General features: G+C 37.9%; 1 protein-coding gene across 8 annotated transcripts in view; it reads right to left on the bottom strand.

Moving 5' to 3' along the window:
* LOC115223589 (AP-3 complex subunit delta-1) overlaps positions 1–23474 on the bottom strand; it is an 87538-nt gene that overhangs the window by 57129 nt on the left and 6935 nt on the right. For 6 of the 8 annotated variants that reach the window (XM_036512353.1, XM_036512355.1, XM_036512357.1 and 3 more), the window contains 8 exons: positions 21990–21998; positions 13258–13353; positions 9752–9832; positions 8010–8090; positions 6001–6108; positions 4905–5034; positions 2481–2620; positions 354–427 (listed from right to left, as the gene is read on the bottom strand). In XM_036512353.1, the coding sequence (XP_036368246.1) occupies positions 354–427; positions 2481–2620; positions 4905–5034; positions 6001–6108; positions 8010–8090; positions 9752–9832; positions 13258–13353; positions 21990–21998 (719 nt within the window). The remainder of the gene's footprint in view (positions 1–353; positions 428–2480; positions 2621–4904; positions 5035–6000; positions 6109–8009; positions 8091–9751; positions 9833–13257; positions 13354–21989; positions 21999–23474) is intronic. The other 2 variants (XM_036512354.1, XM_029794235.2) reach the window with 1 other exon arrangement.

The raw sequence follows: 23474 nt of genomic DNA, 5'->3' as shown, positions 1-23474 counted from the left end.
GAAAAACAAAAAGATTTTGTATGTGGGACTGACTTAAGGATTTTGAAAATGAGAAAAAAAAAATCATAGAGGAAGATCAAAAGGTCATTCATGTTGTACTCTTGAAGAGCACCTGTGCCAGTGTCATGTGGAAAACCACATGTACTAGTGCCATGTGGAATTATTATTATTATTATTGTTGACATTGCACAGTATACAATATTGCCAAGTCACAATATTGCCAAGTCACAAGGACCTCACACAGACAGTACTTTATGCAATATGTATGCAGTTCCAAGTAATGCTGAATTATTATTATTGTTATTATTATTATTATTATTATTATTATTATCATTATTATTATTATTTCTTACCTGTGAATTAAATTTGTGAGTGGTTCAATCAATTTTTTTCCAAGTCGAGGTTCAAGTGGAGTGAGAGCACCAAACTAAACAGAAATATGTAATAACTATATTTACCATACTGTACTAACAATGATATAAACAGAAAAATGTTATATATATATAGTTAATCCAAACAAGAAAACACAAAAAAACAAAACAACGCGAGGACGTGGAACAAATATAGTATTATTGGACGCTCAAGAAAGAAGGAGGGTTTAACGTTTCGAGTGGAGCTCTTCGTCGGAAACATAGGAGAAGGAAAGATCCAGAGAAGGGAAGACAGAGGGGAAAAAAAAAATCTCCAACGGTACACACGAGGTCACATTTATATATATATATATATATATATATATATATATATACACACACACACATATATATATATATATATATATACACACACACACATATATATATATATATATACACACACACACATATATATATATATATATATACATACATACATACACACAGTATTCTATAATATAATAGCAATCTTTTGTTAAAAAGAAACAGTGATTATCAGAGAACAATGGAAAAGGTTTCCTAGCAAAGATTTATCAGGTTGACCTAAATTCATAGTTTAACCCCTTTAGCACTCAGATTACTGTCAAAGGTAATGCTTATTTAATTGTATAGTTTTGAATTAATCACATACTATCTCATGGCTTTGAGATTTCAATGATGTAATTGTATATTTTTAGAATGACATTGTAAGGTAGGTGTGAGAAGCTGAATCTGACCAGTTTCAGCATAAAACAAAAAGAATATTAGGCTGGATATGGTTGACTTAAATGCTAAGGGGTGAAAGATTTAAAATCCTCAATAGCTGGCCCTGTCAGTTGGTACATATCTTTTTCTCCATTTCTCTCTCTGTCAGTTTTTAACTCATACTTCATTTCAGGAAGCAAAGGGTTTTGAGAAGCCCACCCACAGGATCACTGCTGTCCAGCAAGGCCACTTAATTGGATCAATGTAGAGATGACAACAACTCTTTCTCCTCAGAACTGTAACCTTCTGAAATTCACTCATTGTCCACTTTGTGTCTACAGATGCGGGCTTACAAATGCTCAAGCAAAAACAGCAACTGGATTAAAGTCACAACCCTGGGAAGACCCGTAAAGGTGATAGGCATTTCCAGTGTATTCCTTTGAATCATCATCATCGTTTAACGTCCGTTGTCCATGCTGGTATGGGTTGGACAGTTTGACTGAGGACTGGCAAGCCAGTAGGCTGCACCAGGCTCCAATCTGATCTGGCAAGGTTTCTACAGTTGGACGTCCTTCCTAATGCCAACCACTCTGAGAGTGTAGTGGGTGCTTTTTACATGCCACCGGCATGAGAGCCAGTCAGGCAGCACTAGCACTGACTATGTTCGGATGGTACTTTTTGCATGTCATTGGCACAAGAGCTAGTTGGGGTGCACTACAAAATATACACCACCACCCTTCCTAGAGTCTGAGGGAGTTAGCACTGGATTGTGTTGACAGAAAGTATACAATAAAGATTGAAGGTTTAATTAGGATTGTAAATCATAGAGAGAGAAAGAATCTGATATTTTGAGACAAACTTTGACTTGAGGGGAAAGTAATTATTTTTCTATGAGTTGATAAAATTTCTCTCTCTCAGATGATTTCCTCTTCCATAAACAAGTAAATAAACATATCTAAACTCTACAAGCTCTTTTCTTCCTGACTCTTAATGATTTTGAAAATAGACACAAGTCCATAAATTTTGATAAAGTGATCTGAAAACTAAAAGGTTAGTGTGAAAAATAAAAATATTATTTAACCTTTTAGCAAAAGAATCCACCTGTTTTATCTTCAAACCGGCCAGATCTGGCCTCTGACACTTACCCTACAATGTTTTTCTAACAACCAACAATCATGTCATTGAAATCTCAGAACCACATGGTAATGCATGTCTAATTCATATCAATGTGAATCAATAAGCATTACGTTTGACAGAGTAGTGTGAATGCTTAAGGATTGAAATGGTTACCAGCTTAAGTAAGACATTCTTAAATATCTTTGTAAAGTTTATAACGAGAAAAAGAAAAAGAAAGAATAAAATGAAATTAAAGAAGCTACACACCAGTTTGATTATCTTGATGAGTACCCAGTTATTAGTAGAACTGGTCATCAGTTTGAAGAAAAGAGGTGCCAGAGAAAGATAATTTTTAGGATTTTTCCGTGCAAGTTCACATATCACATTCACAGCTGCAGACTGGACACCTGAAAGTAAAAAAAAACAAAATATACATTTAAAGTGTGAATGTGGATATTTTAGAAGACTATCTTTATTATAAAGATAAACAGCTGTGACTATGACCATTGCAATCCCTCTCAGATGTGAGAGTCACAGCAGCTGAAGTTCATTCAGATATCCACAGGTTAATCCATATAGAGTGGAGGCGCAATGGCCCAGTGGTTAGGGCAGTGGACTCGCGGTCGTAGGATCGCGGTTTCGATCCCCAGGCCGGACGTTGTGAGTGTTTATTGAACGAAAACACCTAAAAGCTCCACGACGCTCTGGCAGGGGATGGTGGTGATCCCTGCTGTACTCTTTCACCACAACTTTCTCTCACTCTTACTTCCTGTTTCTGTTGTACCTGTATTTCAAAGGGCCGGCCTTGTCACTCTCTGTGTCACGCTGAATATCCCCGAGAACTACGTTAAGGGTACACGTGTCTGTGGAGTGCTCAGCCACTTACACGTTAATTTCACGAGCAGGCTGTTCCGTTGATCGGATCAACCGGAACCCTCGTCGTCGTAACCGACGGAGTGCTTCAAAATCCATATAGAAAAGGCATCAGAAATTACTGTTCTAGTGGGGCTGGAATTCTTGAGAATAATGGTGCAGGTGTAACTGCGTGGTAAGAAGATTGCCTCCCAACTACATGGTTCTAGGCTCAGTACCACTATGTGATGACAAGTGACCGAGACCTTTGGTGATATACCATGCTTGAGAAAACTTGTCAAGCCAAGTGAAATTGTCGTGGCTGATGCCGATGTCATATAAAAAGCACCCATTATACTCTTGGAGTGGTTGGTGTTAGGAAAGGCATCTAGCCGAAGAGACCATGCCAAATCAGACTGGAACTTGATGCAGCTCTCTGACTTGCCAGTCTCAGTCAAACCATCCAACCCATGGAAAGTAGACACTAAACGATGATGATGATGATGATATATGAAATATATATATTTATCATCTGGATTTGAGAAAGGAAGGTAAGGCAGAGCTTAGTTGACATGCTAGTTAACCCATCGCTGGGACCCTAACAGGTGCAACTACACTGGGTCAGAATAGACCTGGGAATAATAGAGGTTAAGAAGTGGTTCCATACTCCTCAAAACCCTGGAACCCCTATACCAGAGTCCCACAACCAGATGCAGTTTAAATTACTTGAGAGAAAAGCTGGACCTAAGAAGCATCAGTTGTGGTGTGCAAGAGAGACGTTTGCGCTGGTATGGTCATGTGGCGAGAATGGATGAAGATAGTTGTGTGAAAAAGTGCCACACCCTAGCGGTTGAGGGAACCTGTGGAAGAGGCAGACCCAGGAAAACCTGGGACGAGGTGGTGAAGCACGACCTTCGAACTTTAGGTCTCACTGAGGAAATGACTAGAGACCGAGACCTCTGGAAGTGTGCTGTGCGCGAGAAGACCGGCAGGACAAGTGAGTCCACAACCCGTGGCCTTCTACATGGGATGGAGCCAGCCTACGTATGCATACTTCCCTTCTTGGGACACAAAACTCTACTTGTGAAGACGTGTTGAGGCAAGTGAGGATCAGAATCGAAATCGATCAATGGAAATTGCGGATGTGCTACCAGTGCCGGTGGCATGTCGAAACTCTGCTTGTGAAGACCATTGAGGCAAGTGAGGATCAGAATCGAAATCGATCAATGGAAATTGCAGATGTGTTACCAGTGCCGGTGGCATGTAAGAGAACTTTCCGTTTCGCGACCGTTGCCAGCACCGCCCCGTTTCGTGTCCGTTGCCAGCCTCGCCTGGCCCTCGTGCCGGTGGCACATAAAAAGCACCATCCATTCGTGGCCGTTTGCCAGCTCTGTCTGGCACCAGTGCGGGTGGCACGTAAAAAGCACCCACTACACTCACGGAGTGGTTGGCGTTAGGAAGGGCATCCAGCCGTAGAAACACTGCCAGATTTGACTGGGCCTGATGAAGCCTTCTGGCTTCACAGACCCCAGTAGAACCGTCCAACCCATGCTAGCATGGAAAACGGACGCTAAATGATGATGATGATGATGATGATTATGTACTTTATTGTGCTTTGTTATGTGCAAGATCCCTTGGTCCATGGAAAAAACCGTCTTGCATGAAACTGGTCTGCAGTGCAAAAAAAAGGTTGGCGGGGGTGCACTGATCTAGAGTATTATGAGAAAAGTTAATTACTAATAACTGATAGGTCTTAAAATGTATAGCACTAAAACTAACATAAGAAAGTTCTACTGATACAAACTTCCAAGAACAAAAATGGTATTAAATTGTACTCACCAGGATCAGGATCCTCTAGCTTTTCTTTTAACCGAGGGAAGGCAGGTCTAAGTGCTTCAGGAAACTGAAGAAATACTTTGTACATGATAAGGACAGCTTTCTTCCTTAGATAAGGCCGGGTCGATGTCATCTAGAAAACAGACAAAGGAATTTATGAAAATAGATGCTCTTATTAAGAATTAAACATAACTATTTTAGAGAATTTTACACTTTCTTTTATTATGGCAGTAACTATGGAAGACTGGTGGGATTATTATTTGTATGGACTTAAAGATTGGTCACTATTTAGTATATAATTTAGTTATTGTAAACAATTGCAGCGTGGAAGGTGTTTGTAAGCCATTTAAGAAACACACAAAAGCCGTTCGATTCACTTCAACATTTAAGTTTAATTTGTCAAAATATTTTCGTTGCTATAAGACCACGACCTGTTCACTGACAAAAATCCGTGCTGCATCACGGATCTATGGCTATAGTAGAAGACACTATGATGCAGCACGGATTTTTGTCAGTGAACAGGTCGCAGTCTTATAGTGACAAAAATATTTTGACAAATTAAACTTAAATGTTGAAGTGAATCAAACGGCTTTTGTGTGTTTCTTAAATGGCTTACAAACACCTTCCACGCTGCAATTGTTTTCGTTCCAGCACACGATCTCAGATCAAATCACTTGCTATGCAAGTACATCTCCTTAGTTATTGTAGATTTACTATTAACACCAATAGAGATATACATAAATTTATGTGTTTCTTGTTGTTGTTTAATTTTAAAGTTAGTGTTTAATCCTGACTATATTTAGATTGAATACTGTTGTACATAGGGTAAATGTGTTAAAGTTGTGTTTTGTTTTTTGGCATGTTTGTTTGCAAACAACACTTCTTTTAGTGCTGTTGACACCGCCAGATTGAATGGTACTGCCCAAGTGTCGAAACCATAATGATATCCATGTGACAGCTGATGATGGAGGTATGTTGGATTGTTGGTACGGCTGTTTTTGTATTATGTGGAATGCAAGTATAGAAGAGAAAAAAATCAAAAGTGTAAAATGAAATAATGATGATTTGCAAGCATCAATAAACATTTTCTTTTACTTACTAAAGTCATAATGTCGTTTGCAAGGTCTCTGGAAAGATCCTGAGATATAAAACAAGCCAATCCATTTAAGGCAACGCCAGAATCGTACATGTTCTGGCTGTTCAAATCCTGCAGAGGAGAGAAAAAAAGATGTTGAAAAATAAATCTGAAAAACAAGTATAAGGTAAAGGGTTCACAACAAATGATAAATTTAAAACTACATGTCTTGGAAGGCTTGTGGAGGAGTGTAGACACAGCCGCCCTTTGCTTCTCACTGAACCAAGTAAAACACGGGCATGGCTGTGTGGTAACAAGTTTGCTTCCCAACCACACTGGGAAGTCCTATTGTGTGGTACCTGGGGCAAGTGTGTCATCTATCATAGCTCCAGGCAAACTGAAGCCATCAGAGTGGATTTGGTAGATGGAAACTGAAAGAAACCCATCAGATATATATATATATATATATGATGGGTGCATCACTCACAGGTTAGTGATTCAAGCTCACAATCATGGGGTAGTGAGTTCGATTCCTGGACCAGGCTGTGTGTTGTATTCTTGAGCAAGACATTTTATTTCATGTTGCTCCAGTTCACTCAGCTGTAGAAATGAGACATCACTGGTGCCAAGCTGAATCGGCCTTCTCCTTTCCCTTGGGTAACATTGGTGACGTAGAGATGGGAAGCTGGTATGCATGGGCGACTGCATTTGCCCAGAATTGTACCTTGGAGGGGAACTTACTAGGTGTAATCCCATGGTCATCCATGACCAAAGGAGTTTTTTCCTATATATATATATATATATATATATATATATATATATATATATATATACACCGGAGTAAACACATAAATGTGAAACAAGGTGGAAAAAAGAGTACTCAAATACCAGGGGTAGAGTAATATGCTTTATTTAAAAGCAGCAGAAATTCAACAAAACCTGTTACTCGGAGTTTCATGTTTCCGTTCGTCGGACAGTTTTGTTATATGTATATATATATATATATATACACACATATACATGTGTATGTATGTGTGCATGTGTGTTACTGTTTCCTTGCCTTGACTTCATGTGATAGTCGTAAACGAATGTCACCATATGCAAGCGGTCCCCTTCATTTCCAGTCTTCCACGGAAACCATATCTGGTCAAGAGGAGTTATTACATTGCTCAGAAACAGTTGAGGGTTGGCAACAACATGATCAGTCCATTGCAGAAATACCACCTCAAAACAAATTCCGTCCAACCCATGAAAGCATGGAAAAGTGGACACTAAATGATGATGATGATGATGATGATAACTTTCACTGTTTAAATATTTACAAGGTTTTCAGGTTACACATGAACAATACAATCCATCTACACAATATGACATGACTAGACATGCATATTTCATCCATTAATAAATTAATACACTTTCGTATACCTGGATCCCTATTATCGGGTTTAATCAATGTACTCTATACTCTGCAGGTATCCGAGTATGTGTATGTGTGCATATCTGCATGTGTGTGTGTGTGTGTGTGTGTGTGTGTGTGTGTGTGTATGAAAATTTTGTTTTTAGTCATGACAGATACAGCCATGCTGGAGCACGACTTTTATGAACATACTCACACACAATACATATCTATACACTTACAGAAATCTAATTGTATGTACACATACGCACACACATTTGTATGTACACACACACGTGTGTATATATATATATATATATACACACATATAAATACATAGATACACACATAAATATACATATATACATACATATATAAACAAATACATACACTTACATATATACACATAAATACATACACTTACATATATACATACATATATACACATAAATACATACACATATAAATACATACATATACATATATACAAATAAATACATATATGTATTTATATGCATATAAATACATACATACACATATAAATACATGCACACACATATAAATACATGCACACACATATACATATATGCATTGATATTCAAGGAATAAAAACAATTTTTAAAAAATTTGATTCTACCTTTCGAATCATGTTTGTCGTTAGCATTAAAACATCAGTCCCTTCGTGGAAACTTTGTGATGCTGCTAAATAGCCAATTCGCTGAAAAGAATGAAGTGAAGAGAATTAGAATGATATTATCAGCTGCTAAAATTATCTAAAATACTTTAAACATTGCATCTAAAACTTCTGAAAACAATTTCATGATTTGAAACCGCAATAGAAAACTGCCTGTCCACACCTGCCTCTCCATGAAACTTTGCAGTAATGTGGAACCTAAGCCACCTGTTATTAAATTATAAAATTCCAACAAAATTTGTTGAATCCTGCTTTCTTTTGTTGACTCACTCATTTGTCTGTGAGTGTATGTGAACACACACATACACATATATAACATTAAGAAGGACATCCAGTCATAGATACCACGCCAAAGCAGACAATTGGAGCCTGGTGAAGCTCTCCAGCTGGCCAGCTCCTGTGAAACAGTCCAACCCATGCCAGCATGGAAAACAGACATTAAATTATGATTATTATTGTTTGTTCCTTCTCGAGTTATGCCTGGCTCATAAGGGCCGGTTTCCTGGTTTCTTGGCGTATAGGTTCCCCACCTGGACGGGACGCTGGTCCATCGCAGGTGAGCTGCAAGATGCAGGAGGAAAGAGTGAGAGGAAGTTATAGCGAAAGAGTCAGCAGAAGTTTCGCCATTACCTTCTGCCGAAGCCGCATGGAGCTTAGGTGTTTCGCTCATAAACACATATCGTCCGCTCTGAGATTCGAACCCGCGATCCCTCGACCGCGAGTCCGCTGTTCTAACCACTAGGCCATGTGCCTCCACAATGATGATTATAATGATGTATGTGTATACTATGTGTGTGTGTAAATATATATATGAGTGGACAAATGAAAGACGGACACTCAACCGATTTATTGGGAGTTACATGTATGGATCAAAATAGTTTGATTCAAATTTGTTGGTACTCTTGAGTTTCAAGTGCAATGTTAGTTGGGAGTCATTTTGAATTCAAAACGGCTGAAGACTAGCATCGTACTTGAAACTCAAGTGTACCAACGAATTTGAATCAAACTGTTTTGATCTAGATATATATATGGAAATTGTAGTTGTGATCCCCGTACCGGTAGCATGTAAAAAGTACCATCCGAACATGGCCGATGCCAGTGCCGCTTTGACTGGTTTCTGTGCTGGTGGCATGTAAAAAGCACCATCCGATCATAGTCAATGCCAGCTCCTCTGGCCCCTGTGCCGGTGGCACGTAAAAAGCAGCACTGCACTCTCGGAGTGGTTGGCATTAGGAAGGGCATCCAGCTGTAGAAACACTGCCAGATCAGACTGGGACCTGGTGCAGCCTCCTGGCTTCCCAGACCTCAGTCAAACCGTTCAACCCATGTCAGCATCGAAAACGGACATTAAACGATGATGATGATGATATACACAACAGGTTTCTTTCAGTTTCCGTCTTCCAAATCACTCACAAGGCTTTGGTTGCCAAGGGCTATAAACCAAGGCACATGTCCAAGGTACCATGCAATGGAACTAAACCCAGAAGCTCATGTTTGGGAAGCAGATTTCTTACCATATTCTTACCATACACCCAAAAATGCATTTTGTGGTTAATTTATAAATAACAGAATACGTAAAGGAATGTTGATTCTAAAGTGTACAATAAACAATGAGTTAATAATCAAAAGCTACATGAGAAAAATAACAAAATCACAGTAGGGTTTATTCCTCAAAATGGACATACCTTAAATGTAAACTTTGAAGAACTCATTACTTCTATGATGTTGAATGCAGCCCAGCTAATATCATAACCAAGCATTTGAAGCTGAAAAGAAAAAGAAACAAACATTTTTATTGAATTATAATTACCATTATTATTGCTATTAAGGCAGCGGCAAGCTGACAGAATCAACAGCAAGCCAGGCAAAATGCTTAGTGACATTTCCTCCATCTTCATGTCCTGAGCTCAAATTCTACCAGGGTTGACTTTGCCCTTCTTCCTTTCAGGGATAAAATACTGGGGTTGAAATTGCTGCCCTTGTGGCAGAATTTGAAACCATTATTATTATTATTATTTCTCTTTATCACAGGTTTTGTTGGAGCTCCTGGAGTTTTGCATGTGTAGCGGGCTTATTACCTGCAGCCTGTGGTACCATGCTATTCATTCTTTTCAGTTATCTAATATTTTAGAATCACTGATCTACAGTCTCAATCACGCTTGGGAATCCAGCCAGAAAGTCTAATGACAGCTGCTTCTGGTAGGACCCTATGGAGAAGGCACCTGATGACACTACCATCATGACTCTCAGAAGAATAATAAGCAGAGAAGATGCTCTTGATACAATTCCTAATATTTCATTCTAAAAATATAATAGGAAACCAGAATCAAAGGCGTCTATAGGTATGAAAAAAAATGGAGTAGTGAGTTTGATTCCTGGACCAGGCTGTGTGTTGTATTCTTGAGCAAGACATTTTATTTCATGTTGCTCCAGTTCACTCAGCTGTAGAAATGAGACATCACTGGTGCCAAGCTGAATCGGCCTTCTCCTTACCCTTGGGTAACATTGGTGACATGGAGATGGGATGCTGGTATGCATGGGCGACTGCATTTGCCCAGACTTGAACCTTGGAGGGGAACTTACTAGGAGTAATCCCATGGTCATCCATGACCAAAGGAGTTTTTACCTATATATAGAGTGGCTGTGTGGTAAGTAGCTTTTTAAGTGCCTTTTAAACTTTAACTGACTTAGAGAATGTGAAATTTTGCTGTCTCACAATTCTTTCAGCTTTTCTCTGAAGAAGGACTCCACCTGAAACATTGGGTTTTCCATTCCCCCATGGCAAGTTCACTGTACTCCTTTTATCAATGAACCTCACAGAAGCAATGACTAGTAACCGAGATCTTTGACGATGTGCTCTTCTTAAGCCAAGTGCACCTGTGCTGGTGGCATGTAAAAAAAAAAAAATCAACCTTTGAACATTGGGCCTGACGTAGGCAGAGTGGCTGAGTTCCTTTCAGGTGTTGGGCCTGACATAGGCAAAGTGGCTGAGTTCCTTTCAAGCGTTTGGCCTCACAGAGATAAAGTGGCTGAATCAAACTGTCCAACCCATGCCAGCAAATATACTTATCCTTTTTTGTAAGATTTTAAGATGAAGCTTGAGTAAGATTTTACAGCTATTTCTAGCAAGTAAAGCAACTACATAGGGACTCCTGCATCAGCTTGCTGTGGTTGTGATGACAGAGCTGGTGATTCTAACGATAGTGGTAGCAAATGGCAATGTTGATGTTGCAGATAAGTTGAGAGTTTTGATAGTACTGATAATGGAGCTGGTGGTGGAGGTCCCAGCCTAATAATGATGGTAGTAGTGCTGCTGCTACTGATGATAGTGGTTGTAGTGGTGTTAATTAAACAGCAATCACCCATTTAGCAATCAGAACTAATTACTCCACTAAAATTATACCTCTTGATCTACAATTTCAAACTGGGGGGTTGAGATCAAGTTAGTAGTTTCCAGTTTGTTAGATGCATAATTAAAATCACCATCTGTGTATTGTATGTAACATCTCATACACCACTGAAAGCAGTACTCTGGATTGGACTTTCTTTATCAACCCCAAAACAATGAAAAACAAAGTCAGCTTCAAGCTGGGCTTGAACTCGGAGCACAGAAAATCAGAACAAATACTGCAGACCATTTGATCTGATGATCTAAAGACTCTTATTTCCCTGCCTACATTGTTCAATGTGTGCTTCATTCTTTTACCTTTTAAGGTAGTAGGGTGAAATTTGAGGAATTTGGCAAGTATTTCTAGCAGGTCAAGCAACCACACTTGAAGATCTTTCATTCTCGTTGACTGATTAAGAATGCCATTCAGTTTAGCTCTTTAGCATTAAAACCAGCCACATCCAGCCTCTCACAATGTTATTCTAATATATATATATATATATATATATATATATATATATATTCGTACTGGAAGTCACTTGACCCTGTTATCTCCCCTACTGTCCCTCTCGCGTCTGACCATTGTCCGAAGTCAGGACGCCATGATAGATCGCTAGCTCCTACACACATTTTTTTCTCTCCTTGTTTTTTTCTGTGTATCTTTCTGTTGAAGAGCGTAGGCTTGAAACGTAAAAGACTTTTTTTATTCCTGGACACTATACTAATACATTTGTGTGTACTCCACCTGCCTTCGTCTTTTGTTTATTTTCGTAAACTTTCCCTTTATATATATATATATATATATATATAAACATTTAATGTCTGCTTTCCACGCTGGCATGGGTTAAACAGTTTGACTGAATCTGGTAAGATGGAGAGCTGCACCAGGTTCCAGTCTGATTTGGCATGGTTTCTACAGTTGGATGCCCTTTCTAATGCCAACCACTCCAAGAGTGTAATGGGTACTTTTTTATGTGCCACCAGCATGGGTGCCATTTACATGACACTGGCAATGGCCATGACTAGTAATGAGCTTCTGCAGTTGTCAATTACCAATTTCGCTCACAAGGAATTAAATGCTCAGGCTACAGTAAACAACATTGGTCCAAGATGCCATGCAGTGGGACTGAACCTGTAATCACACAGTTGCAAAATGAGCTGCTTAACCACTTTGATATGCCTTTTAACCTTCACCATCCAGATTACTCTCTCAAATGTAATTCTTATTTATTCTCATTATTTTGAGTTAATCATGCGTTATCTTGAAGCAAAGAGGCTTTCATGATGTGATTGCTTGTTTTTAGATTGATATCGTATAGGTTTAAGAGGCCAGATCTGGACGATTTCCTCTCAATCGAAGGAGAGGAGCTTTCTCCGTCTGGGTTGCGGATCCATGGAACAAGCTGCCAGACGAGATGGTGAAGATGCCGACGACCGCTTTGTTCAAAGTCTCCCTTGACCTCAAGTGGCCTGAACTCTTTACATGAACACCACCCTGTACATAACTCCATGTCCCCCTACATGGCCTTGCTTTTTGCTTTTGAGCCAAAAAATTAACTAACTAAGTTTTAATAAAAAATGGCAGAATATTTAGGCTGGATATTGCCAGTTTGAATGTTAAAAGGTTAATATTTTAAAAGATTAAAAATCAATTTTAAGTTAGCTCTCTCCTGCAAAATAAAAAGAAAATTAACCAAGTGAAGAAAATTCATGTTTTACAAACAGGTAAAAACAAAACAAAACAAAACAAAAACTAATAAAGAATTTATAAGAAATGGTGTATATAAATAAACAAATGCTTACATATGTTAATTTGTTTACAGCATTGGACTTCACAGCCATGTTATCTTGTCGAAGCTCTTGTTTTATTTCATCCAGGCATTCTGCTATGTATTTTGCCTGCCAATGTAATAAAATAATAAAGTTATAGAAATACATTAACAAAGAGAAAAATTATTTTATGGTAAAATTGCGAAAACCATCCACCAAATCTCAGCAATCATTCACCCACATTGCTTCATTCATTTGCAATTCCAGTCAATAACAGTTTAGGTTCGTTTTTTTTTTCCTCTTTCTTTTTTGTTGATTTTTTCTTTTTTTTTGTTTTTTTCTTTCCTTCTTTTTGCATGCAGTCTGCCAATATTTTTAATATTCAAACATTTCCTCGTCGTTTTCACTTCCTTTCCCCCCCCCATGACTCCATTGCACATCCAAAATTATAATTAACACTTCAATCAATGCAAAGTCCTCCAGATTTATTCATATTTTCAATGATATACAATCCGATTCTCCTATGAAAGGAGAAACTATGTTGCTAACAGAGGTAATTATACTATAAACCTCCTACTATCCACCTTTATTTTTAACCACTCTGCCATTACCAGCCTCCCACAAGAAGCTTGCATACATGTGTGTATACTCTTTACTCTTTTACTTGTTTCAGTCATTTGACTGTGGCCATGCTGGAGCACCGCCTTTTAGTCGAACAAATTGATCTCAGGACTTATTCTTTTGTAAGCCTAGTACTTATTCTATCGGTCTCTTTGCTGAATCGCTAAGTTACAGGGAAGTAAACACACCATCGGTTGTCAAGCAATGTTAGGGGGACAAACACAGACACACAAACATATACATGTATATATATATATATATACAACGGGCTTCTTTCAGTTTCCGTCTACCAAATCCACTCACAAGGCTTTGGTTGACCCGGAACCATGTGGTTCGTAAGCAAGCTACTTACCACACAGCCACTCCTATGCCTATGTATATGTGTGTGTTTGTGTATGCTGTTTATCTTTTAATTGCTTCAGTTATTGAACTGCAGCCATTCTAGAGCACCACTTTCAAGAATTTTAGTCAAATGAACTGACTGTAGAACCTTCTTTTTAAGCCTGGTAATTATTCCATTGATCACTTTTGCCAAAAACTGCTTGTTTCAAGGATTAAAACAGACCAACACCAGTTATGAAGTGGTGGTTGGGAACTAACACAAAGACACACACAAGTGTATATATATATATATATATATATATATACACACACACACAATCACACACATGGTGTGTAAGGTATTTGAGGACATACCTTTTTGGGGTCATTGCTGCATTTTTTGCTAACTCAGTATAATCTTTGTTTCAGAATATAATAATGGTAGACTCTCAGCTTGTTCAAGAAATGAAGAGGCATGCTGTTATTGTGGTTAGAAACGCTGAGCATAGTGATTTAAAAATATCTCGATTTTTAAACATTGCCAGATCTTTTGTCTACAAGGTTTGTAAGGAGTTAGAGACTGAAGATGGAAATGTATCCCCAGTATCAAAGCATAAAAAGCACTCTAAGTGCTCTGAAATCATCAGAACACTTGAATTTATCCAGCAAGTTCAATCCCAGAAAGTCCATGATGTCAATTGCAAAAAATTTCCATGTATCACAAGGAACAGTCAGAAATGTTGTCCACAAAGACATCAGACATAAATCATATATAAGGAGGAAAGATCAATTTGTCAGAAAAAGCAAAAGAAAAGTATATCAGATCTAAAAGGCTCTTAAACAAACTGAAAAATCCAGCAGAAGAGGATTTGATTTGGTTTTTCACAAATGAAAAACACTTCTACCAAGATCAAAAAGTTAACAGAAGAAATGACAGATAGTTATGTGCAGACTTCTGAAGTTCAAAGTGTTATGTATACAAAATTTCCTGCAACTGGCATGATTTTAGGGGTTGTCAGCAATGAAGGACATGTGATGCCTTACTTCTTTCCACAAGGCCTTAGAGTTAACTCTGCCACCTACACTGAGGTCCTGGAAACAATTGTTAAGCCCTGGATAGACAGTGTATTCAATGGAAGGCCACATGTGTTTCAGTAAGACTTTGCACTATCACACATGGCTCTAGTAACACAGGAATGGATGGCTGAAAATTTTTATGATCACATAACCCCCTAATATTTGGCCTCCTAATTCCCCAGATTTCAATCCATTGGACTATTACAAGTGGAACATTGTTGAGAGAGAGGTCAATGAACACACCCATAACACCAAAGATTCTTTGAAAGTTGCCGCAGTCAGAGTAATGTCCAAAATGAACCAGGACCACTTGATTCGAGCATGTAGATGATTTAGATCTTATATAGAAGCAGTTGGTGAAGATGAAAGTGGCTTTATTGAATAACATTATAGAAAAGAAGGTTTATTTTTATCTTCATAGCATTTTTTGATAAATAAAGTTATTATCTGCTATTATATACCTGTTTTTTGATAAACATAAATCTATCCTCAAATATCTTACGCACCCTGTATACACATAGACAATAGACAGGGTTGTTTAAAAAGAATGAACTGATTTCATAGCGCAATATTTTAATAGGGAAAAGCAATAGAAAACTCCAGCTAAGTCACAAGTATTTACTCACAATCAACTTTCATTTCCTGTTTTACAAGTATTCAATGTGGCCTCCACCTGCAGCACAGGCTACATCAATATGATAAGAGAATTCCTTCCAGATGCATATCAGCATATCGCGATCCACTGAGTCGATCACTGTTTTTATTCAATGTTTAAGGTCATCGAGGTTAGTGGGTAGTGGTGGGACATCAATGCGATCTTTTACACATCTCCACAAGAAAAAAAAAAATCACAAACATTGAATAACAACAGCGATCAGCTCAGTGGATTGTGATATGCTGATACGTGTCTGGGAGAAGTCCTCTTATTGCCTTGATGTTGCCTGTGCTGCAGGTGGTGCCCACATTGAAAACTTATAATACAGGAAATAAAAGCTGATTGTGAGTAAATACTTGTGACTTAACTGAAGTTTTCATTTGCTTTTCCTTATTAAAGTAAAGTGTGTGAGTTACTAACCTAGTTAGTAATGTAGGAAGGTGAATATCACCAATTTCTTCGGATGATACGGCTTTTCAAAATGCTGCGCTGTATTACAATAATGCTTTAAGGAAAAGTGGATTCTCGGAGACGATCCAGTGTAGTCAAGTTAATTCTAGCAATAATTGGCTACGTAGATCTAGAACTAGGAAATTTTTGTGGTTTAACCCCGCATTTAATATAGCCTTCTTTCATTTGTCCACTCGCATGCACATATATAATGAAATCGGTTCATTCTTTTTGAATAATCCTGTATATCTTTTGCTTGTTTCAATCATTAAACTGCCGCCATGTTGGGGCACCACTCTGAAGGATTTTAGTCGAATGAATTGACCCCAGTACTTAATTTTTTTCTAAGCCTGGTACTTATTCTATTGGTCTCTTTTGCTGATCTGCTAAGTAATGGGAAAGTAAAAGCACCAACACCGGTTGTCAAGTGGTGATGGTGGGGGGAACAAACACATGCACAAAGACATACACATTTTCTGTCTACCATATCCACTCATAAGAAGACACTTGCGCAAGGTGCCACGCAGTGGAACTGAACCTGGAACCATGTGGTTTGGAAGCAAGCTTCTTACCACACAGCCATATATATATATTTATATATATATATAATAATAATAATAATAATAATAATAATAATGAAATTATTGTATACAGTGCTCAGGTGCACCACAACTTGTCAGAAAGTGCATATAAAGTACATGCAGTAGTGTAGAAATGTCTGGAAAGTGAACATGCTTGTGTGTGTATCAAGTGTAGTGCTGGCGAATCTCAGGAAGCATGGAAGTTTTGAAGGATGCAGTGCTCCGACAACTAACAACCAATGCCGGCAGTTTGTTCCATGCTTCAGCAACTCTCAGCGTGAAAAAATGTTTCCTGAAGTCATGGGAGCTGTGCTGTTTTCTTACTTTGTAAATATGTCCACGGGTATAAATACACACACATACACACACATAATTAGTTTAGAGAGACAAGATGGAGTCTCAATACAAGGAAAAAAAGAGATGAAGTTATGAATGGAACAGAGGCTGGAAATGAAAACCTGGTAATAAGAGAAAATGGAAAGGCTAAAAACATGAAAATTGGGGTGACAGGGGTATGGTGTAAATGCTAGAAAAGCATTTGGGGCAACAAGAAGAAAGGAGGAAAATTATAGGGAGAGAACAAAGGATAAACAGTCAGAAAGGATGGCTAGAAGATAAGACAAGGGGACTAATGCAGAATGCAAAAACATATGGCAAGGTTATTTAGAAGATAACATTAGGAATTGAGAAGAAATCTGTGGAGAGTGAAAGAGCGAAGGGTAAAGGAGGAGAAAAGGAAGAAAAGCACTGGGGGTGGTGGTGTAAGTAGGTAGTGTAGATTACAAAAAAAAGAAGATGGATGCAACAGAATGTAGGAGACGATAAACAAAGTTGTCAGTTGACCATATAGTGGGGAAAATATTGAAATAATACTTTTCAAGTTGTACAAGAAACATATAAATAATTATTTAGATCATTTAAAGCAGGAGTCCCGAGCATCAACTGCAGGCCTTGGATCATTTGGTTCTAGGCTGCACAGAAAGAATTTTTCAAAATTTTATTTTTATTTTGACTACTGTAGTCTGCAGAGTGGTTTTGCATTGGATTCAAGCCTCTTCTCCTTATCTCCTCAAAGACATACAGCATCTCGAAAGAGTCCAGAAGCTGGCTACCCGCATGGTTCATGGTCTCAAAAATTTGCCCTATGAAGAAAGGCTGAGGACGCTCGACCTTTATTCTCTAGAAAAACGCCACCGCCATGGTGATCTCATTCTCGCCCATAACATCATAAGCGGAAAGTGTAACCTCTCAAAAGAGCTGTTCTTCACTCCTGCTCCAGAGCTCTACCTGCAACGATTTCATCTCAATCGAAGGAGAGGAGCTGTCTCCGTCCGGGTTGCGGATCCGTGGAACAAGCTGCCAGACGAGATGGTGAAGATGCCGACGACCGCTTTGTTCAAAGCCTCCCTTGACCTCAAGTGGCCTGAACTCTTTACATGAACACCACCCTGTACTTAACTCCATGTCCCCCTACATGGCCTTGCTATTTGCTTTTGAGCCAAATTAACTAACTAACTAACTAACTATATGTATTATTATATGTAATAATTAAATTATATATTATGCACTTAATTGTGTTTTGTTATGTGTGGAAATTGGTCCATGTTGCAAAAAATGGTTGGAGACCATTAATTTAACATGCTTTATATAATGAAACAGTTACAATTAAAATAATTTAAGAGTTGTTTACAGGAATTAAGATAAAGTTATTCAATTCAAAGTATAAAAGAAATTTTTAGATAGGAAAAAGTGAGGAAGATAAAAAGAAAGAGCAATAGAGAGGAGGGAGGACAAAAGAAGAGATGAATAAAGAGTGTGGGAGAGGATTAAAGAAGAGGGGGGAAGGAGGAGAGGGAATGGATGATACACAGCAGTTGGCCATCTTTAAAGAAAGGAAAAAAAGGTGATTTAAAAAAACTATTTAAAGCATTAAAATTATTTAGTTAAAAATAATTACAAGACGATGGTTCAGCTTCATTACAAGATACAAGAAACATTTTAAAAGTAATTTAAAATTTAAATCTCTTAATGTAATTAAAACAGAGAGAAAGACAAGAACAATTTCTTCTTTTTAACATTGTAAAGAGTTGAAAGGTCATCAAATAAGGAGGTCAGAGGATAAAATGACCCATCCAGATATAATTCTGATTGTTAATAAAATGAACCTTTAGGCAATAAATGGGTTGATGGACAGAGGTTACAGGGCAGATAACCAATAATTTAACCCTTAAACTACGAAAATAAATTTCATGGATATTCCATTAATGATGACAAATATCTACCAAGAAATAGAATTGCTATTTTCTGTGAGTCATGCTGCTTCAATAAACTCAACATAACTCAACAAAAAATAGTTTCAACTTGACATTCTTGAATAAGACATCAATTGGTATATAAAGCTGCTTTTCGCAGTTAAGGGTTGGGAAATTTTGAATGGATATACTTTCTGCAGTAAAAGGGTTAACTAAATGTGGGTCATGACAAGAGAAAAAATGAAAGTGAAGTAGCCCAAGACCTCAAAAATAAAAGGGATATGGGTCAGCGAAAACCAAGACCTCAAAATAAAGGGAGCAGGGAAAATGGTCAGCATAAGGAGGTGGGATAATTAAAACGTAAATAATCAAACAAAAGAGGATGACAATAAGCCCAATAGCAGAAAACAAAAGTGTAAACAAATATAAAAATATAAAATACAAAAATACTAGAATGCCATGAGGTTATAAGGTGTATGTTAGGAGTAGGAAAAGCTTAAAATAAATGCATTAAAATGGTTGGTTGAGTGGGTATCAGTAAATATTGATGTTGGGATTAGGAGGCAATAATGAGTGTCCAAGAGTGTGTGTAGGTGTGGCAGTAAAAGAAAATGGAGAGAAGGGGTAGGATACAAGCTGGAAGTACTTGTAAGTTTTAAAGATTTTATGATTGCACAAAAACCTTTTAGGTTGTCGAGGTGAATTTCCTATAGCTGGATGCCCTTCCTGTCATCAACCTTCATGTTTCCAAACAAGGAAATGTTTGCTCATGACCAGGAATATTTTCAAGAGAGATAGGAAATGAAGGACAATGCTTGCATAACAGTGACGTTCATTCTATCACTATTACATGAAGGCAAAAAGACAGTAACACACACATACAAATGCACACATATATATGATGGGCTTCTTTCAGTTTCCGGTGTAGAGGACACTTGGCCAAGGAACAGAATCTAAGACCATGTAGTTGGGAAGCTAAATTCTTACCACTCAGCCATGTCAGCACCTAAGGAGGACCTCCCTTCAGTCATGAATAACTATGGGATTGTACCTTAAAAGATCCCCTCTGCGGCACAAATCCAGGCAATGTTGTTTATGGAAGACCAGCATCACTCACGTGCATACCAGCCCCCTCTCCACTCCACTGAAGTTATCCAAGGGAAAGAGAAAGGCCAATACAGCTTAGCACCGGTGATGTTGCAGCTGAGTGAATGGAGCAATGTGAAATAAAGTGTCTTGCTCAAGAACAAACACATAGCCTGGTCTGGGAATTGAACTCACTACCTCATGACTGTGAGCCTGATGCACTAACCACTGAGCCATGCACCTTCAGGATGATTAAAAAGTGAGCAAAGGGAAATAATTCAAATGGGTCAAAGCAAAGAATTAAGATAAATCAATTGAGGAAGGATGTACTGAATACTGTATGTTAAAAAATAATTTTTTTCATTTGAAATTTGCCTGAGATGCAGAAATGAAAAAAAAAAAAAGAAATCTGGCAGCAATTGTTAACAACTCTAAAAGAGAGGCAATAATACCACATATATACATAAATGGTGGTGATGGCTCTCCATTGTTTAGTAAGTATTCAGTTTCTGATTGACTGAATTACTTGCTCCTGAATTAAAGTGTAAGTTGGAGAGTATTCAACAGACCAAGGAACATGTAGCATAATTCTCAGGTAGATTCAACACAATACAATGGGTTGCAACAAGGCTGTATCATTTTGAGTTCCATGTGTAGTCCACCTGTGGAGCTTCAGTACAGCTTCTGTTTGCCCACTTTCACTCACAAGGTAGGAACCAACCTGATGTTAAAGAAAATGACATTTGGCCAACAACTCATGCAGTGAGACTGAACTCAGGTCCTCGTGGTTGCAAAGTGAACTTCATAAGCCTTTCAACCATATTGCATCTCCACACATACACACACACCACTGGCATCATTTAACATCTGTTTTCCATGCTGGCATAGGTTGATAGGAGCTGGCAAGCCAGAAGACTGCTTTGCCATGGTTTCTACAGCTGGATGCCCTTCCTAATACTAACAGGTGTACTGAGTGCTTTTTACATGATACCAGCACCAGTGAGATCACCAAGTAACTTGCAAGACAAAAGCCATCAACTGATGGTGGAGAGAATAGCATTGAGGAAGATGACTTTGTGCCAAGCGATGAGAGTTTAAAGTATGATGGAGGTACAGAAACAGGCATCACGAGTGCATGCATGCATGCACACACACAAACACACACACATCATTATCCTCATTTCAAAAATTCATTTCTATTTTCATGCTTGCATGGACACATGAAATTTGGTGAATCTACAGCTGGATGCTCTTCCAGTTGCTGGTTCTCTCCTATTTTCAAGCATATTCTGTTGTTCCAATCTTCTGTGAAAACTTATCTGGTCATTGAGAGTGTTACCTTGCTAAGAAACAGATGAGAATTGGAAATAGGAAGGGCAGAAATCTGGCTTAAATTCGTCCAACCCATGCAAGCATGGAAAAGTGAAAGTTAAATGATGCCGATTGGTGTTGAGCTAAAAGATTTTTTTAAATATATGCCATACAAAAATGTATGAATGAGTACAGTGAAGGAATTGAAGGAAATTGATGATATAATTACAGTTTAGACCTTTTGTTCCTGTTTATACATTTAATGTTTTGAAAGAAATATTGTGGTGTTATAAATCAAGATTAGTAAATGCTTCGGTTATGGTATGTTAAAGGTAAGATGTAAAAAGCAAAGATTAATACAAAATGAACAGAAAATGAAATAGCTAATAGTAGTACTACCAGACTTCTTACATCAGCACCCTGTGAGTAGAATTAAAAAGATATCAAGCTGAAGTCAATAATTATGCAGATATTAAAGTTATGTCATTATATAGTAATGGTTATAAAATAAAGTTAATGGCTTTTAAGAGAGGAATTATAATATAAGTTCAATACTCAAGATGAAGGTGAAATATATTTACTAAGAGTTAATAATGTTAGTAGATTACAGAGGCATTTAATTATACTTATATTGTCTGGCATTCAAGTTGAATTTTTCCAACCAAAATTTACAACCCCAAAAAGTAGGTTGACTTATACACCAAAACAGCTTGGCAAGACCAAAATTTTCAAGTGAAATGCTACAGGATTTGGAAAGAGAGTGACAATGTTTGTATATTTACACTATATACTATGTTGACTTGTATGCCAGAAAATACAGTATATAGAACTGTGTCTATAAATTTAGAAGTGGCAAGCAATGTTGTTAATGAGAAATTTATATATTCATCATCCTCAATAGATATTTTAGGAGTAGATAAAATTGGGCAATGTAAACAAATGACTATGATTTTGTTTTAAATTAAGTTAAAGAAATGATGTATGACAAATCAAATTAAGCAAGGGTAACTATCATGAAGAAGATTCAGAAAAAGATAGCAAAGAGGTAATAGATAATAATATGAAATCAGAAGCAGTGAAATACAACAGATCATAAGTACAGTAAAAGTACTTCACAGTAGAAATTTGTGATGCAAATAATGAAGATGATAAAATTAATGTACATATATTAGAATTTATAGAAAAGGACAAGAAGAAAATTGATATTGCAGCACAGGGTTTAATGTTGCTAATATACAAAATGTTAGTGTTTTTCTCAAATTATAGTGAGAGTGTTTTATTAAAATATTGATTTAACTGTTAGGAGATATATCTTTCTGGGTTTTACAAGGAACATTCAAACTGTAAAGGAAACATTTCAACAGATATGTTCTTATAAAGAAAAGACAGTCTTCAAAAACGATAGGTGTGATTTAAAGTAGGAGGGAAGCACTCCGTCGGTAACGACGATGAGGGTTCTGGTTGATCCGAATCAACGGAACAACCTGCTCGTGAAATTAACGTGTAAGTGGCTGAGCACTCCACAGACATGTACACCCTTAACATAGTTCTCGGGGATATTCAGCGTGACACAGAGAGTGACAAGGCTGGCCCCTTGAAATACAGGTACAACAGAAACAGGAAGTAAGAGCGAGAGAAAGTTGTGATGAAAGAGTACAGCAGGGATCACCACCATCTCCTGCCGGAGCCTTGTGGAGCGTTTAGGTGTTTTCGCTCAATAAACACTCACAACGCCCAGTCTGGGAATCAAAACCGTGATCCTATGACCGCGAGTCCGCTGCCCTAACCACTGAGCCATTGCGCCTCCACGATTTAAAGTATAACAGTGTGCTCTCCAGATATGAGTGAATATCTAGTGAAACCATGGCGCCCAGGGTTGCATATGGCCCTCAAGCA

This window comes from Octopus sinensis, linkage group LG23, assembly GCF_006345805.1.
Source record: "Octopus sinensis linkage group LG23, ASM634580v1, whole genome shotgun sequence".
Lineage (NCBI taxonomy): Eukaryota > Metazoa > Mollusca > Cephalopoda > Octopoda > Octopodidae > Octopus > Octopus sinensis.
This window is presented reverse-complemented; position numbering and strand designations above follow the sequence as displayed.